At 44.9% G+C, this 20554-nt stretch overlaps 1 protein-coding gene across 10 annotated transcripts in view; it reads right to left on the reverse strand.

Moving 5' to 3' along the window:
* Positions 1-20554, reverse strand: part of LOC119658882 (RIMS-binding protein 2) — a 307235-nt gene that overhangs the window by 80512 nt on the left and 206169 nt on the right. For 8 of the 10 annotated variants that reach the window (XM_038066659.1, XM_038066667.1, XM_038066666.1 and 5 more), the window contains 4 exons: positions 18342-18743; positions 18015-18276; positions 6383-6777; positions 5911-6111 (listed from right to left, as the gene is read on the reverse strand). In XM_038066659.1, coding sequence (XP_037922587.1) covers positions 5911-6111; positions 6383-6777; positions 18015-18276; positions 18342-18743 — 1260 coding nt within the window. The remainder of the gene's footprint in view (positions 1-5910; positions 6112-6382; positions 6778-18014; positions 18277-18341; positions 18744-20554) is intronic. The other 2 variants (XM_038066660.1, XM_038066662.1) reach the window with 2 other exon arrangements.

Here is a 20554-nt window from a genome sequence, read left to right on the forward strand (position 1 = left end):
GCGACCAAAAGGTTGGCTGAAAAGACGATGGCTTAATACGCTAGATGGTGATTTGAAAGCTTCGCAACTGCATCCAGATCAGGAAGATGACAGAGTAAAATGGCACAATCGATCAATACAAGCGAACCCCGCTTGTGAATGGAACAAAGGCCAGAGAAGAAGAAGAATCGTGTCCAATTCGTACGAGCGTTTAGAATTACGTGTAAGGATTCCAATTATGGTAGTCTCGGGGGTTACCTAAAAGGGGCCTTTGAAACCTGAGGGTTATACTAAATGACAACCATTTCGAATACGGAAGCCGCGGAATCCACGTACAATTGTTGACAATCGTGGTATTGCACAGCCGAAATTAATTGGAAACGGTCCAAAAATTTAGATCAGAAGCAACTCACAACTCCCTGCTCTGAATGGTGCTTCATATGACGAAGGAGAATCACAGAAGAGACTTCGCAAACCTCTGCTATGACAAACGGAAGAGATGGAGAAAATTGTGGAAGAACAGGAGGAAGCTTTCAAGGAGTCGCTTGGGGGCATTTGAAATTTGTGAAACGAGAAGAGGTGACCAAAAAACAAAAGAGGAATTTCGAGAAGAGATTACCATGAAAATCTTCAAGAAGTAGTAGAATACCAAGAATAAAGTAGAAAATGGGTGGGGAACTGTAGAGAAAGCTCTGGAGAAACAAGAGTAAACTGCAAAATGGTAGGGCCGAAGGGAAACATCCGCAAAGCAGCAGACTGATTAGAGAAGGCCAGTCCAGAATGAGCACTATCACAGAAAGAGATCACCCGGGAGGTTATACAACGACTGATAGTAATAACGAAACTAAAGAGGAGAGTGGTACAAGGAGTCGCAGGAAGACAGAAAGATTCTATTCGATAGGTTCAAAAGCAACGGAGGATCTGGAAACCTGGAAAATGGTAGTAAAAAATTTCGAACCGTTGAAATTGAGACAAAATGTCGGTAACAGAATCAGGAAATAATCATGTAATAGGAGGAAGAAAGGAAGCAAGTTTCAAAAAATGGAAGAAACAACGAAATGCTACAAAGAAAATATATATGGGGATCAAAAGGGAATCGAGCACCAAAAAGAGCGGGTGGATTGAAACGATGGATGAAAAATTTGAGGAGGACATGCTTTAGGCGGCGGTCGAGTATACCGATATAACAACGAAATGGTCGTAGAAAGGATTATCCAGATTACCTAATGAGACAGGCGATAGCACGATGCACAAAAGGCGACTGCTTCCCTGTAGAGGATTCAATTTTTTTCGGGCATCGCAGGTGACTTTATCAGAAGCAGCTTCAAAGAGGACGAAGCAGAAAAAGCAAGTCCCCAGAAAATAACATGAATAATTGAGGTATGACTCAATGAGGTGGTAATGATAAGTTGTGAGGACAAAGATCATCACAGGTGATCTGTGCACGATTCTTAAAGAAGTTGTTGCCACTCTGTTTCGTTACAACAAAAAGAGCGAAGAGCAAATGGTGGTCCAATTCAACAATAGCGTGATACATCTGTTTCTCTAGGAAAAATTGTGAGAAGTACGAGTATGTACCGATAATGGGATTCCAGGTTTATATGGTATTTTGCACAACGTTTTGAAACGGCAAGGTCCGATTATTTGACAACACTTTTGAGGTACTGTGATGATGGGGTAGAAAAGGGTACCCACTCTAGTAGGTTTAAAGGTAAGTATATAATAAATTTGTTCATAAATGACAATTTCAGTCGCGCGGCTCTCGTTTGACATAAATGTGCACCCTGACCCACCAACAACGTCAGCGTCTTCAAGGGGTCAGCTTGTAAAGAAGAATTATTGAATGTATACTGAGTCAAAGGGCAATAGAATTACTCTTTTCAACTAAATTCATCTCTTAGTCCCTCCTTTTCATTAGTATGTATCATTTGAAGAAACACTTTTTAGTTTAACTAGTTCATCGGGGTCAAGCAGTGCCCTGCAGGATAGACTGACGCGGAACATAGCTCCCTGAGGCCAACCTACCTCTCTCTGAGGATGAGCTGTCTCTGCTCTGGGACGGTGCGTGGCTTTTCAGGGGCCAAGCCTCTCTTCTACCAAGACAGTTATGTGATAGTCACACCCTGTACGTGGTGACCCTACTATTAACAAAACGCTACGGATCTAGACTGGGGAGTCGAAAAACACCTCCCCCAATCCAGGGTGTTATGCGAACCGTGCCCATTAGATAGTTTGCAGTCGGGGGTAACCGACTGTATTCGAACGGAGCCTCACTGATACCTGGCCGCCTTAGTGAGTACATTAGACCTTACCGTGCTACGGGGGGCTATGGCACGGTGGACCTCCTAACCCCTACGAGTATGGGAGTATATCCAATGAGTACAAAAAAAGAAAAGAAAATGAAAACCAAACAAACAAACCCGTACCGCACAAAAACTGGCTAATCAGGCGGAGGCACATCTTCGAATTACTGAGAGCCAGGTGATTACACGCAAGAAGGGAGAAGTTGGGACGTCAAGCAGTGGATCCAAGGTTAACATTGGTATACTGCGTGAACAATAGCCAACGAACACCACTGCTCCACGAGCAGGGATCAGCAAAAGCGCATCTGAGATAAATATAACAGACGTCAGGAAGGAGACAGGTCTCAGTGGCGCCGGTGTTAAATGGTACCTGCGCTATCTGAAGGAAGGCCTGAAACCAGAAGAGGCCCTTAAGTAGGCTCAGGATAGACCTAAGCTATCTCTACCGGAGCCGAGAAAGCGGGGAGCAACAGAGATCAGCCCGCATAAAGGGAATGCTCCCAAAAAATCCAAACCTGAACCCAAGGGGGAGAAAACCCGGGCAGGTCAAGAGTGAAGGCAGGACCCAGGAAGCCCGCTAGCTATGCTAATGCGGTCAAGAACATGCGACTAACCATACTGCCAAAATGTTTCCCGAGCAAACACTCATTCGTGAAGAGCAGCAAATCATTGAGGACCTTGTCGTCAGGCAGATGATTAAGGGTTGGACTTCGAAACTGGTGTTCACCGGGATACGCTTTCGACCAGGCCTTATACTGGTGGACTACGCGACGGAAGACACTGCAGAATGAATTAGAACCATAGTTTCTAGATTGCCAGGCTGGGAAGGGGTGGAATTGTCAACATGTGCTTGGGATGATATACCAGGAGCCCATATGGTGACAGTTTTTCTGCCAAAAGCCGCGGCAATAAAAATGGAAGACCTAATGGGTCTCCTAATCTCTCAGAATGAAGATCTCCATAACCGACTATGGAGAGTCTTTAGAAGCAAGGTGGAGGGAAAGGGTAAACTCCTCACGATCGGGGTAGATGACCGATCCCTGGAGGCAATGAAACGTGAGCCGTAAAGGAGTGGGATACACCCTGGCATTCTGGATGAGCAAAATGCTAGAAGTACCGACAGGTATAAATTCTATTGTCATGAACACCACTCAAGGCTGTCCACAGGGTGGGGTTCTATCGCCGCTGATGTGGAGTATGGTAGTGGATGAACTCCTGGACGTGTTAACAAATACTGGAATACAAGTCCAGGGATACGCGAATGACATTGTTTTAATCTGTAGGGGCAAATAAGAAGATACCCTATGTGATAGAATCCAAACTGGACTAAGGGTTACTAGTGCCTGGTGCAGGAAGGTGGGACTGCCGATCAACCCAGCCAAAACCACCATAGTACCATTCACTAGGAGGCGTAAGATTGATCACCTGAATATTTGGGAATTACGCTAGACCAAAAATTACACTGGAAGACACATCTCGGAAACTCTTGCCGGAAAGCCTCGAGGGCTCTGATGACTTGCAGATCCATAGTAGGAAAAAAATGGGATTGCAGCCTGAAGATACTACTTTGGATATGTACTGCAATAGTAAAGCCAATGATTACCTATGGAGCGGTAATCTGGGCAGAAAGAACTGAACTCAGCACACATGCCAGGGAATTACATAAGCTCCAAAGGCGGGCCTGCATGTGTATCAGTGGGGCAATGAGGACATGGCCAACGGCATCCCTGGAGGTCCTTCTGGGATAAACCCCTCTCCATCTGCACATACAGATGCAGCCAAGGAAGGCAATATTCAGGATGGCCGGTAGTATGAGTAAAGGCGGGGAGCTGCCTAAATCGAAGGAAGATTGATATTCTTTCTAAGCGGTATCCCGAATTACTGATACCAAGGGATAACATGAGAACGAGGTTTCACTTCAATAAGAAGTTTGAAACACGTTGGAGTAACAAGGCAAACTGAGAGAGCGTGGCTGCGACATACGGTTTAAACCAGCAACTGATTACTTGGTACACTGACGGATCCCTCACAGCAGAGGGTGCCGGTGTCATTGGTCCAAGGAAAATGTACTTTGAGCCAATGGGCAGGTACACTAGCATTTTCCGGGCGGAAATATATGCCATAGACAAATGTGCTTCCTTTAATCTGTAAAGGAACTATAGGAGGCAGAACATAGCTATTCTCACCGATAGCCAAGCAGCGATTAAGGCAGTTAAGTCTAACCAGGTGAACTCTAAACTGGTATGGGAATGCCTTGAGAGACTGAATACACTCGGCTCGTCCAACAATGTGTTGATACTTTGGGTTCCAGGCCATGCTGGGTTGGAAGGCAACGAGGCAGCGGACGAACTAGCCAAGAAGGGAGCAGGGATGCCTTTACCTTCTGTGGAATCGGAAACGGTTTCATGGCTATGAATCTAAGAAATGAAGAGGAACGGTTGAGGGAACTATACTTGGCGGGCCTAGCAGGGATGGAGCCGTTCAGGGTGCTTATTGGGGGAGGCACATCTCCCATGAACCCATGCGCACAAAGGATTGCTTAAACCTCTCTAAAAAGAGCCTCCGAATTCTCACTGATCATTGTCGGCTGAACTACTACCTAGGGAAGCTAGGGATATCTACAGACACTGCCTACAGGTTTTGTGAGGAGGATGACGAAGCCTCTATACACGTCCTGGGAGAGTGTCCGGCACTTGTGCAAAGTAGGTCGAGGCATCGGGGAGAACACTTAATATCAGATGCAAAGCTGAAAGAACTGAAAGTAAGGAACATACTAAAGTTCCTAACGGTTATAGGCCTGCTTGAGCAGGCCAGCGAAAGGGGCACAATAGTTCTTCAAGGACGTGGTGCGACTTTCCCTTAACAGAATAATAATAATAACTAGTTCATCATCGAATCATAAGCAACTCTTGTGAAAAGTTTGGCTCAAATCGTGTTATAATTAGTAGAATTCTGGCAAGTTACGATCAGACCAAAATATTAAAGGAAATTTAGAATTTTTTCGGCAGTAGTTAGTCCTGGTGAAGTAGGCATATGCGTGCTTTTTGGAAAGTCTGGAAGGATGTACAAGTCGGGGGATGTGTGAAACAGAAAAGGAAGATGTACGCCAACAGTAGTCAAAATTGATGACAAAGTTCAATGCAAAGGTAAAAATTGGTATTATCATACATTCGGGATATTAATTAAGAAATTAAGGGTCAAGGAGCCTATGCCATGTATTATGCCTCCAGATATGTATTCCTGTGAGAAAACAAAAGTGTGATTGTACAGGGTATATCAAAGCATGTCATGCAGGACTGGTAAGGGAAAATGTGTTGAAAAAGATATCAGATCTTGGTTAGATTTGTTCACATTTTGAGCCATAACATCATTTTGATCCACCCTGTACGAAAGAAATAGATTAAGGACGATAGAATAAGTGTGCGTAAAGTGGAAAAAGTTGCGCTTAAAAGATTTAGATGTTAGGTACGGAATGAAAGGAAACGGTCAGTAAAGTGAGTAAAAGTAGTTGAGAGCAAGACACATTTAACACATTTGGTTTGCCATATCACTTTGATGAATACACAGGGTGGATAGAAAAGTATAGACATTTGTCGCTTTAATGCAGATACAGATCTTGCACTCTGACCTGTTGTTGTTGTTGTTGTTGTTGGTGATGAGTTTGCTGATGTTGCGACGAGTTTGCAGGTGCATTGCGACGACGATTCATATTGGCATACTCGAGTTCGTCACTAACAAATTGACAATCTTCAGGCGGACCGCCTCCATCTTTTGTTATTTCGATTGCAGGAATACTTCCAACACTGCCGTTACGTGGCTGATTGCTAACCTGTTGTTGTACATTGATGTTTTGAAGATTATTCCAAGAGTTTTTCAATTAGGTTTTTGCTTAGAATAATTACGATTGTGTGCAGACATTAGGACTTATTGGCAAACTAAGTTCGGTATTTCTTCAAACTCTCTGTGCATTTGAGGCAAGTTTGCCGGTAGTTTTGTAAAAGATGGACATTTATAGCTTCTCGACAACGCGTCTTAAGTTATTTATAGTTTCATCTCCTTAAACTCTACAGAAAAGCAAGATGAAATGTGGTAGTACTCACCATTTGTTGCTGATGCATTTGGTTCGGGAACACTTCCTTGTCGCTGAGGTTCTCCTCGTGCTCGATGATTTGCTGTGGTTGCTGCTGTGCATTGAGGGGCATCTGACCTTGCATCTGACCCTGTAACTGCCCTTGCATTTGACCCTGCATCTGACCTGGTATTTGACCCTGCATTTGGCCCTGCATCTGGCCTGACATCTGACCCTGCATTTGGCCAGGCATCTGTTGCTGTTGACCTTGCATCTGGCCGGACATAGGTCCTTGTCCTTGGTTTTGCATTGGGCCACCCTGCATTTGCATAGGGGCCATTTGTGTTCGCTGCTGACTTCGCATATGTGGCGGTATACTACTATGCGCAACGTTGTGCCGATTTCTAGCCGCATTTCGGACGACATCTTGTTGTGTATAAGGTAATTCATTTTCAATATTACGTTCAGGATATCCAATGCCAATTGGTTTGAATTTTTATTTCGATTCAAATAAGTAATAATTTTGAGAAATGAAAATAAAGGAAAATGGTGAAAATGAAAAAAGAAAAATCCAGTTAATTCGATTTGCAGCGTTTGCGGATTTTATTCAAAACTTCTTAGAGTCGAGGATAAATATTTCACGACATCCAGTCTCACATTGAAATTACATACCATTTTGAGGAGTTGAAGTTTCATTCGAATATCCAAGCAAACATGTAGAAAGTATAGGAAAGAAACATACAAGAAAGCTAAACACTAAGAGTAAAAACATCGAAAAGCAGGCAATAAGCTTCGAGAGTGTTTGAAGAGAGTTGCAGCTTTCAATATTTGGATTGAAACACCCGAAGTAGGGCGGGGACCCAATCCACGAGTTTCCTCCAACGGGAAAGTCCTACTGAAACGAACGGTGTGAACCAAGTTGGTTATCTAGTACCCCAGGTTCGAATCTCGGCTGTGTCATGGATCTCTGTGTTCATCTATGTGCCTCTTGCGCTGATATAGGTTTATCATTTGCGCATCAATTGTGATAATAAAGAAACTAAAGCAGTCAATTACTTAAAATTTTAGTGATATACTATCATTGACTTTATTTCAATAGAAATCGGGGTATTTGGGAGCCTAGGCACCATAGTTGGGAAGTTTCTGAGAATGGGTCTGTGAAAGAAAAGATCGATTTCCACTCTCCGCACTCCCCTCGTTTCCAATAAATGCCAAAAATAAAGCCGGCTTCGGAAAGTACTAACCAAGACCTTTCATTTGATACCCCACATGACTATATTTGATGAATGATGAAAAAAATTTACGCCCCCTTAAATTCGACGTTGAATGATGTAACTCACTGCATGCGTAAGCCTTCACAGTTTCCAGTTTTTACTAAATTTGGTGTCAATCGCTATAACCGGTTCCGAGAGAAATCCGTGTAACAGACAGACAGACAGATAGACAAACAAACAGTCCTGTGAGCCAGATCTCCCATCAGACGCGCTCCTTCGTGCGGATAAGGGAATGCTCGGCGGATGCGTAAGAATATGTACTTCCATGTATTCGGAGGTGTGCCTGCATGGGCATGTTTATGCGCAGGTCGGGTAGGTTAGAGAAAAATGCCCACCCGTGGATAAAAATGGCTATGGAAACTTCTACCAGAATAATAAGCCAATAGGGATGAAGAGAAAGTGTATAAACTTAAGGTACGGGGGTCAGAACCCCAGTACCGACGGCAAGTAGGCTCCCGGTCGTCGATACCTCTCGACTGTAGTGCCTCGGTAGTGGACAGCTTGTTCATCGTGGCATCTAATGATATAAGATGATAAGGAAGTGTTTAAACGGAGCGAGTCGCTGTCTAGAACATCCATAATAAAAGCGCAGAAGGATGTGCCCAAGGCAAAACCGTGGTCGTCAAAAGCCGCAGTGGCTCCCACCGTATCCAAGTGTGAAGAGTTAGGGGAAGCTCCTCAGGATCGAGGGCCGGATCTGTTTAAGAGAAGTTCAACGATTATGAGATTTCCTCCAGTATCTAAGGCGGAAAAGGAGCTGGGCCAAAGGAACCGCCTAATTCCAGAACATGTGCGGAAAGAAGAATGGAGGCTTTGGAACCCACGTCGGACATAGAACAATCAACCTTCATTTTGGAGCGAATATTGTTGATTTGTCCGAATTCAACAAAGGTAAAAATACCATGCACAAAGCAATCAAGCATATATAGAGGGTCATCAGAGTTCTATATAACAAATCGCGGGAAAATGTGAAAGATTCGAAGGAGAGCCCTAAAATTACTCCTTTGACAGTGACGCAGTCAACGCAGGTGACACCTAACCGTATACTCGTGGATGGGTAGAGAAAAAAGAGGGTTTGGGAAAAGGAAGACGAACATTTAGGAAATCGGCAGGTTCCCAAAAAACAAAAAGGCGTTTCACCCGCTTTGAAGAAGGGGTCTTAAACCTCAGTAGGCGGGAAAATAGTGCCGAAAACCCTACCGCCACCAAGGGAACCGATGTCTCAAAAGGTACACGACGGACGGACTGGAATTGGACCAAAAAAGCCAGAAAAGAAGGAAAAGAGAATGAGGATCCGACCCGAGGCGATCACTATTTCAAGCACGGATGGTATGTCTTATGCAGACATACTAAGAAGATTGAACGGTGACCCTTATCTCAAGGACGTGGGGGAAAATGTAAGCAGGATCCGGAGGGGCCAAAGATCTCATCCTGGAACCAACAATGTCCGAAGAGAATAAAACCGAAGGTTTTCGCAGCCAAATCAGAAATACTAGGAGGAAGTGCTGCCGTGCGCGCTCAAAATCATGAGATCGCTATACAGGGAAAGGACCTAGATGAGGTCACTTCTAAGGCGGAAATCTGAACGGCCTTAGCGGAGCAATTCAAGCTTTAAAAAATAGACGGCATATACGTCCACAGTTGCTATGCTCCTCCAAGTCTGGCTTTGGCTGAATTCCACAAAAAAATGTTGGACAGATTGGTCTTGGCCGCAAAAGGACGAAAAACAAAAGGGGAAGTTCACTAACGAATGAAAGACGGCGTTGTCTCTTTCGAACCGTTACGTACTATATTGACAAAGGACGGTCGGGTTAATACTTGGCGGAAAGGGGGTTTCAGTTCGGTTGTGGATCTGACTTTTGGTAGTTTTCTGATAGCTGGTTTTATGTCCTGATCTTGATATCAATTACCCATAGCAGCTATGAGTCACTTCAGCACTTTTCTCACAGTGATTAAAAGATGGTGGTCAAAGGGTAGTATAGGTAGTATAGGGCGAAACGTGGATTGGTACCTACGACGGAGCATAAAACCTGGGAAACACCTGCTGAACCAACACCAACAGCCCTGCTACCAAATCCTATCTTCACCTTCACGTGATGACCGCTGAGAGCTCTTTCTTAACGAAAAGCTGCAGACGGAGAAGGATGAAGGCGAGTCTCCCGCGCCTAAAAACAGGCCAAATTGTATCAATTGGTCCTCCAGGTTGTGGGTTGGGTAGGGGTGACAATCCCACACGGAAAACAAATTGTTACGAAGCCACAACAGGAGCCACGGACTGGATGGATTTTACAACGACGAAGCCGGCAAGGAGAAAGGAATAACGAATTGCGCATTTTCTCATGGAACGTACACTCCCTGTACAGAGATGGAGCTGTCAAGCAGCTAGCCGATAACCTGTCTCAATATGGGGCTGATGTAATAGCATTGCAGGAGATGCGTTGAACAGGATCCAGAAGAGTCACTATACCATATATTATAACGGCCATCCAATAAACCATGTACTCTTAGCCAGCCAAAAAATGAAACATGCTTTTATCGGCTTTGAAAATGTAAATGAAAGGTTATATACTCTGTGTTTGCGAGGCAAATTTAGAAGTAAAAGCCTCACACCCCTTCAAAAGAGACTGCGAGGTTGGAGAAGGACACTTTCTGCGAGGCAGTTGAGCAGACCCTGTCCCAAGTATGATATCAAAATCACACTTGGAGATTTTAACAGTCAGGTAGGGACGGAGCCCATATTCAGGCGATACGTTGGCTCTCATAGCTTACATGATAACGGACTGCGGATTATTCAGTTAGCAGTAACACATGAAATGGTTGTTGGCAATATCTGGTTTTTGTGGAAAGCGGTCCACAACATACGTGGGCCTCTCAAGACAGAGCCACTTTCAACCAAATTGACCAAGTGCAGATTGAACTCCACCACCTCTCAGCCTTGATGAATGTCAGAGCATATAGGGGGGCCAATATAGACACCGCCTAGAATACCCTCTGTCAACCAAGTGAAGCCATTCACAACATAGCCCTACGTAACACCTATAACCGCATCTAACAGATGCTTCAGCTTCAGCTTCAACAAGTGATCTTCACAACCACGTGAAGAGCGTTATCATTGATACGGCCACAAACGTATTTGGCCCCACTCCAGCTGGTTCGACGATGAATGTAAGCTAGGAACGGAACGAGTAATGTTGCATTCTCAAAGAACGGGGGCATGCGCAGAGACTTATTACGAACTCCGTCGAGCGGAGAAGCGACTTCACAGATGGAAAAAGGAAGCCTGGGAGAACCAACAATTCTGTGAACTCGAAAAGTACAGAGAGCAACCGCACCAGGTGCGGAAGTTTTACCAACAAGTCACCAGGATGAAGCCTTATACACCTCGAAGCTCACCGCTAAAAAATTAAGGACAAACAACATTGAAGCGTACTGGTCAAACTGGAAGAATAAAGACAGGCCACAACAACTTTGAGATCGTTGAAAATTTTTCCAATCTGGGGTCGAAAATCACAACCAATTACTATGATAATGAAATCCGCGCGCGCTTGTTGTCTGCCAAAAGAGTCTATTTCAACTTACAAAAACTATTTCGCTCAAAGTGTTCACCATAGGGTCAAAGCTTTTACTGCACAAGGCTATGATCTTGCCAGTTCTTATGTATTTCTCGGAGAGTTGGGTTCTTAAGGAGAAAAATTGCGAACTCTTCGTCGCGTTCGAGGGAAGAATCCTCCGAAGAATTTTTGGTCACGGTGGGCGGGTCACCAAATCCGTATGGATGAGGATGATCCAGTCCGGAAAGATTTTAAGGGCCATATCTATGGTAGAAAAAGAAGACGAGGCAGAACCTGCCTGAAATGGGGCGGTGTCGTAGGTCAGGACGTCAGACATCCTTTAGGGATATCGAATTGGTGGACCTCGGGGCAAAACCGGGGTGCCTGGAGCACCTTATTAAGGCAGGCTTAGACCGCATACCAATTGGTACATCGTTGATGATGGTGATGAAGGCTTCATTAAGGAGCGCGCCCACAGGGAACGACACAACAAGACAGATTAGCTAACACCACTGGGAACGACACGACATGGCATTGGCTATCACCAACCTCATTGACGCCGCCTCACACATCTGTTTGACTAATGTCTGCCTGATGTGTGAGACAGATACAGACATTTGTCTGATGCACAAAAATATTTTGTCTGAAACAGATATTTGTTTGCCTCATGGCTGAATCAAATATAGACATTTGCCTGACACAAGCGCAGATGTTTATCTGACACAGAGGTTTGTTTGCATCAGTCATATATATATATACGGGACAGACATTTGTTTGCCGCTGACAAGGAGATTTGTCCGTTTGATATCAGAAACATGCACAGACATTTGTCTGTCTGTTGCCTGAGGCAGCTAGGAACATTTGCTACGCCAGACATACATATGTTAGTAATAGTGTTTTCAATGTGGATATGCAAGGTATACACTAGGTAATATTTTGTCGTGTAGCTTTGCTCCCAGTGGTGGGTGTTTGCCAATCTGTTGTGTCGTGCCGTGTCGCTCCCGGTGGGTGTTTGCCAATTTGTTGTGTCGTGCCGTGTCGCTCCCAGTGGGTGTTAAGAGAACTGTCGTGTCGTCCCTGTGGGCGCGTCACTTTAGGTATGCCTTTTGGGGTCAAAGTTTTATTTTTCCAGAAGTTTTGTTCTGATTATTGCGTTTACTACTATTATCTCCCAAGTCGCATATGGCAGTTACGATCTTTCCTATTCTGAAGGAGTAGTCTAGATAGATAGAATGATGGTAAAATACATAGTCGCACAGGATTCCTCACATAGCGGTTGAAAGGTCTTATCGCAACTCCCCAAAGACCTACCAAAAACTGACGTTTATCTCCGAGCAGAGTATCCCTTACATCGCCAGCCGACTAGAAGGTTTTTTTTTATATGCTTGTCGTTTGCTTCTTAATAAATTTTTCCTGCCGCCCTCTGGACAATTGCAGTTAATTGATCCTCCAGGTCTTCTGCTGGAGAATGTGCATTATTTCAACATCGAGCTGTATCGTGTTTTGTAGAAGGTTCTCTTTGTGCAGGTACCTGATCGCATCTTTGCTCGTTCACCGTTTTCGCTGTCCAACTTTACGATCCCCTCATTTCGACCTTGGGTGCCACCAATATAATTGCGTGGTGGACTCTGCTGAGATAATCCGCATTAAAGTGCTTAGGGTAAGGTCTCTCATACCTCGATGCAGAACTAATAAAACCCAATCTCGTAACAGAATCACACCCGTATTTTTGGTACTTATTCATATCATTTCCGTTGACCAGTGAATTGTGTGTCCTTGAGTTTTGGCTGGTCATCAGGAATTACGGACGTAAGAGAGCAGACTGCCGAAACATATTTTTGAATTCTATATAAATTTGACTTGGAGGAGCGTAGCAGGTGTACCTTAATATGCCACCTATCATAGATGAAATGGAATGGAACTGGAGGAGCTCCTGGACAGGATTTAATACTATAGGCGGACATGGAGAGTTCTTTGGAAATCCGAGACCTTGACTGTCTCACGGAAAGGAACGAGGTAGAAGAGGCCATCAAACGCGAATGTCCGGAGGTAACCAATGTCCGGATTGGTATCACCGCTGCGAACTCTCGAGGCCAAAAACGCGCTGTGGTGAAAGTTGCCGAGCAATCCGCGAGGAAAACAGCGGGAAAATAAGAATTGGTTGGGTAGTGTGTAGGATACAAATCCGGGCCGCTCCAACCAAATGTTAAATATGTTTGGATTATGGACACACATCTGCAAACTGTCGAGGACCTGACAGAGGGGCAACATGCCGTAAATGTGGTCAGGCAGGCCATAAAGCGAACACCTGCAATGAAAAGGAAAGCTGCGTCCTGATGAGAGAGTTGCGCAAACTGCGGGATCGGGGCTGTGTCCAGTTTTCAGAGCAGAACTGGAAAGAGCTAGGACACGATCAACATGATTCGCATCCTACAAATCAATATGCACCGGAATGCAACTGCTCACGAGTTGCTCGTGCAGTTCGCTGTGGAGACCAAAGCTGATTTAGTACTCATCAGTGAGCAGTACCGAAACAAGGGCCCAGTTTCATGGCACCCAGACATATCAAGTACCGCTGCCATCTGGGTTCGGGACGGCACCCTCCTGGGGGTTCTTGCCCAAGGCCGAGGGGACGGCTTTGTCTGGATTCGGTGTTCAGGGATAACGTTTTTTAGTGTCTATCTTACGCCGAATGAGACGATGCCGGACTTTCGTCGGGGGCTTGATGCTTTGGAGGACGCTATCTTAGGCACGGATGGGAGGATCCTGGTCGGAGGTGACTTCAATGCCAGGCCACTTGAATGGGGCATGCCTCACACAGACTCCAGAGGGTAACGAATTCTGGAAATGGCGGCGAGAACAGGACTGGTAGTTCTAAACACCGGATCCATACCAACGTTCCGGCGCCCGGACTGCAAGGGAAGCATTCCAGACGTAACCTTCGTATTGGAATCACTGGTGTCGCTGGTCGATGGGTGACGAGTCCTGGAAGACTTCTCGGCAAGTGACCACCAATACATTGCTTTCGAAGTCGTGGATACAAAATCTCGGTGTGCGCCACCCTGGCGATCTTTCTTTGCATGGAACGTCGTGAAAGTGAATACCGGGAAGTTTGTCGAAACTCTGGGAACAAGTGAGGCCACGCTGGATGGTACTCCTGGGGGCGGTTGCGCCGCAGCTGACACTGTCGTAAATTCAGTTATGAACCTGATAACGACGGTCTGCGGAGCCTCCATGCCCAGGAAAACATCGAGGCGCGGCAAACCTTCCATGTATTGGTGGACAGTGGAAATCGCAGAGCTCCGGAAGGAGTATCACAGGCTCCGCCGCTTAACATAAAGTCTAGGCGACCGGGAGGAGGTATGTACCATCATGACGGAGTACAAATCAGCCAAAAGGAGACTCCGCAGCGCAATAAACAAGTGCAAAGCTCGCTGCTGGCAAGATCTGGTCGACGAGGTGAATGGGGATCCGTGGGGACTCGGTTACAAACTGGTAACCCGAAAAATCGGGGCTCTGCGGAATCCCTGTTCGCTTAAGGCCGAGCAGATGGACCGCATTATAAGGGCACTCTTCCCTGCGCACCCCGTATGGGATGATGACGTCGGCGCGGAGAGCGCAGAGGACTGTCCACTTTTCTCTATAAAAGATTTGGACCCAATGGTATTCCAACAGAGGTATATAAACTGGTATTCCAACACCGGCCAGACCTACTGCTCGGCGCATTCAAAGCTTGCTTGAAAGAGGGCATTTTCCCTGGTCGTTGGAAGGTTTCGAGGCTTGCGCTGATCCATAAAGGGAAAGGCGACCCCGAATTGCCGTCTTCATACCGCTTACTATGTATGCTTGATACCGCTGGGAAAATGCTCGAAAAGCTCATCAGAAGTAGACTCGCTGAAGCGATACGCGCTGCCGGAGATTTATCTCCCCGGCAGTTTGGTTTTAGAGCAGGGAGATCCACAATTGACGCTGTCAGGCAAGTCGTGTACGCCGTTCGACGAGCAGAGGCACATAGCGGTCGAACGTGCCGAACAATCTCTTACGAGGGACTATCTGATGAACCACTCCCTGCTCTATGAAACACTAGAGGGTCAAAGGATGGATGTCACGTCGGGGGTAGCACAGGGATCCATCCTAGGGCCGGACCTTTAGAACACTACCTATGACAGTCTACTTAAATTCGACATGCCAGAAGAGTCGCGCCTGTTCGGCTATGGAGATGATGTCGCAGCGCTTGTTGCTGGACGCAATGTCGAACAGGCGTAAAGCAGATTCGGCATATTGATACGACGGGTAAGCGGATGGATGACTACTCATAGTTTCAACCTTGCACTGGAAAAAACCAAAGTAGTCATCCTGACTAAAAAGAGAATTCCGACCCTGCATCTCATATCGTTCGGCGAGTCGATAATCGAGTCAAAATCAGCGATGAAGTGCCTCGGGTTGAATATCGACTCAAAGATGAGCTTTTTCGAGCAAGTCAAAGCAGCAGCAAACAAGGCTTCAGCTGGAGTTTCGGTGTTAAGTAGGCTAATGGAAAACATTGGGGGTCCTACGTCTAGCAGGCGACATCTCCTGATGAGTTCAACGCAGTTTGTCCTGCTCTACGGCACAGAGGTATGGGCTGGTGCTCTTAACAAGGAGGTATATCGTAAATGCCTCGCGCAACTACAAAGACGGGGAGCTTTGCGTCGCCCTTCTCGCTAAGGAACGTCAAGCCATATACAAGCGCAACGGAGATGAGCCAAGGGAGGTGGTTGCTCGCGAAGAACGGCAACGCACTCTAGACAAGTGGCAGCTCTCGTGGCGAAATGAAACTAGAGGCAGATGGACTGCGCGGCTCATCGGCAACTTAGGTGCGTGGCTGAATCGGAAGCATGGTGAGACTGACTATTTCCTAACCCAATTTTTAAGTGGGCATGGAAGTTTTCAATCTTACCTGCACAAGATTGGAAAGGCGCGATCTCCGGATTGTGTGTTTAGCAATGGAGTTCTGGACGACGCCCACCACACTTTTTTTTCTTATGGAAGGTGGGATGGGGTTCGTCAGTACGTCGTCTATTTAAACACAGGGGATCTCTCCCCAGACAACATTGTCGAAGAGATGCTGAGGACTGCTGACAGGTGGAGCCGTGTTGTCCATTACGTTCGGGCCCTTCTCGTTGCTAAGAAGATAGAACTCGATCGGTGAAGGAGCCGGATGGCAGGGGGTTCCTTGAACTGATAGTTCCCTTGCTCCTCTCGCCTCATGTTGGTGAAAGGAATTCCCTGATTTGAAGGCTCCGCAAGGCGGGAGAGTTTGGGGACTAGCCCGAAGTAATGTGATAAATGGTTCCAGGTTAGCTAGTCTAATTCGTGATCCATATATCATTCCAAAGATTCTTGTAGGGTTCACTTGCAAAATGGTCTGCAAATGAAAATCCTCAGCGACCCTTTAAAGGATGAGGTAACATTAATTTTAGTTTATCGTCCCAGTTAACATCTATTGCAGTTCTGGGCATTTGGCGTTAGAAGCAATTACTAAGAGTTATCTTTCCTCCGCACAACATGGATTTGAGGCTGGTGACACTCAGTACTAATATGCTCTTAATTCTCACAACTTCTTCATCATCCCTTCTCGTAGTAATCATACACGAGTGGGATTTTAGAGAGAGAATCCGGACCCAGGATGGATAGGGAGTCAATCTATATCAACAAAATATCTGTCTAACTTTGTTAAAATCTTCATTGCGAGCCTCCGTGAAAACTTCATGTCCAAGGGAAATCGCCCTCCTCCCTCCTATTGTCACCAGGCGTGGATGCATATATTATGGAAAATATTTGCACGCATAAAAAAAGATGATGGAAGGATGGATTAATGGATGGATGGATAGATGCAAGAAGTAAATTCAATACAAAGACGAGCTGGTGAAATTGAATCATAGAACCTACTATGGGCTGTCAATGTCAAATGAATACCGGACACGAGGATATTCAAATGAGCGCTTCGAGGACATCCATGACAATCGTCCACTGGCAAGTAACAAGAGCCTTATTACGATATTAGCCATGCAGACAGCAAATCGTTACTTAATTGTTGAGTGAGTGAGTAGCAATTAAAGCCTATGACGGCATGCTCCAGTTTTTTAGAGGATAACATAAAGATAAAGGATAAAGGATTTAGTTTGAGAACAATTTTGGAGATGGGGGTCCTTTAAAAGTGGTCGAAATCTGTGTGTTACATTCCTTTTTGTACCTGTAAAATTTTACTGGTTGTGACTTAGCCATCGTATCTTAGTCCTGAAGTAGGGGTAATAGATACGAGTATCTGAGCATGGATTTTGCTGAATTTGGGGAGAGCTACAACTCATTTAAACCTTAGAATAAAAGAACTTTGCTCACATCAGTCTTCTGTACAGAATGAAGGTAGAAAAATAGCCTTCACATGATGCAGGAAAGTTTGGAAAGAGTCAGAAGAAGCTGCATTCATAACTGATAGTTTTAAGAAAGTTAAAATGACATCAATGAATAAAATTAAAATACGTTCAATGAAATTTAATACAGAATGGGGATCAAATTCCTGCATAAAGAATGAACGGGTTTAAATAAAAATTTGCTTGATATAGTACAAAATTCGACATCCGTACATTCTGAATGGAGGAATTTGATCTGTAAATATCAGAACAAGCAGGACATTTAAATTCATCAACCTGGTGGGCACTGTTTCAGGAGATTGCCAAACCCTTAGAAATTCTTTGATGTTTTTAGGACTCTATTTGATATCTAGTGCTCTCACCACGTTAATGAAAGTAGGTAATAGAAATAGACAGGTAAATATCTAGATGGATTTGATAATTACTTGGTATAGGTGTTGGCGCACTATCACTTGATTGCGAATCACGAGATTTCGTCCTAACAGTCACAGCTCTTGGATTGAGCCCAACTAATTTACCTATATCTATGAGGGCATGATCGCCAGTCGGTGAATCCACGTCTGTTACTTTTTTACCGTCAGCGTAAACAGCGTAGCCAGTAACGGGCCCAGATGACGGAGGTCTATTTACAGGTTGCCACGTTACAAGTAGCGTGCCATCTTGAGGTCCAGCCTCAACTTGGATGTCCTGTGGGGATGACAAGAGTAATATCTTTTTAAATATGTGAAAAATAGTATTTTAGCATATCTTACTTGCGGTGGATCTGGCAGTCCTTTAGCTAATGTACGGAAATCGGTGTATGCTCCAGGCGCTTCTTCAGGTGGTGGCCCGGGTGGTGGTGCTTGGCCGGGTGCACGCAGATGTTTCGCTCTGACTGTTACCCGATATTGTGTGCTAGGTGCTAATCCGGTGATTGTATGACGATATACGCCCGGCTTAACAGTACGAACTTCTACATTATTTACACAAACTACGTGCTGATGATTGGAATTGGCTGGAAGCCATGATATTACAGCAGATGAACACGTTATATTTGTCGCCCTAACAGCGGATGGTCCTAGATGTGCCGTGTCACGTCCAATTATCATTGTGCATGCCGCGTCGCGGGAAGTCCTACGATTTTGAGTTACACTTCTAACACTTATCCTATGTGGCTGTAAAAATCAAATAATTAATGAAGGAGTGGATTTTGTATATCATAACGTAATATATTTGAAGTTTTTTCCGTTGAAATTAATAGCTTTTTGTTTGAAAGTTTTAAAACTTTACATCCTCCGAAAGGGACGAAAAGGGAACAAAACGAGAAGTGCTGATTGAAATTTTATGGTGAGGGAAAAGCGTTGCACATCATCGACCGCGAGGGAAATTGCGCGGCAAAAAATTCCGCGCATAAAGACTGGTGTTAGTGACATACACGGATGCAGCGCATTGGTGTGCGAGCTGCTGTGAGTTAGATCTTAATGGAATCACTGAGTGAATGATGCTTCAAAATTCCTCTGTAGAAAGCTTGGTAGAAGCAAGCCATCACAACATTCTCGGAAATTGATCCATGTTTGCTCTCTGAGAAGTAAGGAGCAAATAAGTAGATCCATCCAAGATCATTTTTTTGGATGCATCCGCTTTTTGTTGGAATAGAATGGGGAAACATACATAAGGAAACCATCTAGGCGAAATCAACCACATATGTCACGAGCCACTTAACCACCTCGTCCCTACCCGAATGGTGCACAATGAGATTTCGTGCCCCTTTGCCGCCAGATTTGCCCTCCTCCTGTATATAGTCTCCATGGAATGGTTCTTGCATTAGTGTTTCCTGTTCACTCCTTGGTGGAGTATAAGGCATCCACACAGTGAAACTGACCGCGCTATGGTTGAGGGGGTAGAGTGTTAGTCTCCCAATCTCGCTGCTCTGGGTTCGAAAACCAGTTTTCATGGGTTTTTCTGTTCGCCTTGTGTTTATCTTGCTGCTGTGAGCTTATCACTTACATAGCGTTAAATGTGATGATAGTTGTTGCATAGGTACCCAAAAATAACCGAGCGCGGCAGGTAGAACCTGTCTGAATAGACTTACTGTGCATTGTGCTTGTAACTATGGTTCTTGCATTTCCTCAACCTAACCTTACTCAAATAACGTTGCAACTGATTTATCGCCACAAATTGCTTTGTCAATTTGTACAAACGTTTCCGAATGAAGTGTGTGTAAAGGACAAACCTGACTGAAGTTCTCAGGTTAGTGCCGAATATATAATAGAAAGTTCGTGGTATACTTGTTGGTTGTTGAATTGTTAGCTTCTTCTCGCTAAATGAATCGCCAGTTTGAGGAAGTGCATTGGCTGGAAGGATCAGCTTTGCCTTTAAGACCATCTCAGATGATTTAAGACCATCTTGAAAGATGCAACAGTCATCACAAGGGAAATGATGCCTATCGGGAGACGAAATAATGCGAATATGTTTGTATGACAGAAAGTCAAAACTTGTCAATAATACAGATGAAGTAGTCGTCGAAGGAGAGGTCCATAAATATATGGCAACAGTAACGGAAACGCTGAAACAGGGTCGTTTGGCCTACAGTCCTAAAATTCTTCTTGATATGAGAACATTAGGTGGGGATAAGGCTCGCATGCCAGGAGAATTGGGATATGAGTAAATGAATGATCAGGTCTATCCAATGTACGATTACGAGTACTGCCAGTGCAGTGGAAGAAAGGAGACCTGAAAAGGGTGAACTAAATTCACTCCTTGATGCGATATCTTATCGTTATTTCACGGGAAATCGAAGGAGAGTGGGGGTAAGTTTACTCGATGCAAGAAACCCCACACACTGGCGTGATTTATGTGTTTTTGTACACCAAGGTTTCAATTTATATTTTCAACAAACTCCTAGGGTAGGTGCGTTACCGCTGATTATCAGTAGATGGCTCCAGCAAGAGTGCTTCAAGAACTCCGAAAGCTTGACTAGGCGAAA

The sequence above is a fragment of the Hermetia illucens genome, chromosome 6 (genome assembly GCF_905115235.1).
Source record: "Hermetia illucens chromosome 6, iHerIll2.2.curated.20191125, whole genome shotgun sequence".
Taxonomy (NCBI): domain Eukaryota; kingdom Metazoa; phylum Arthropoda; class Insecta; order Diptera; family Stratiomyidae; genus Hermetia; species Hermetia illucens.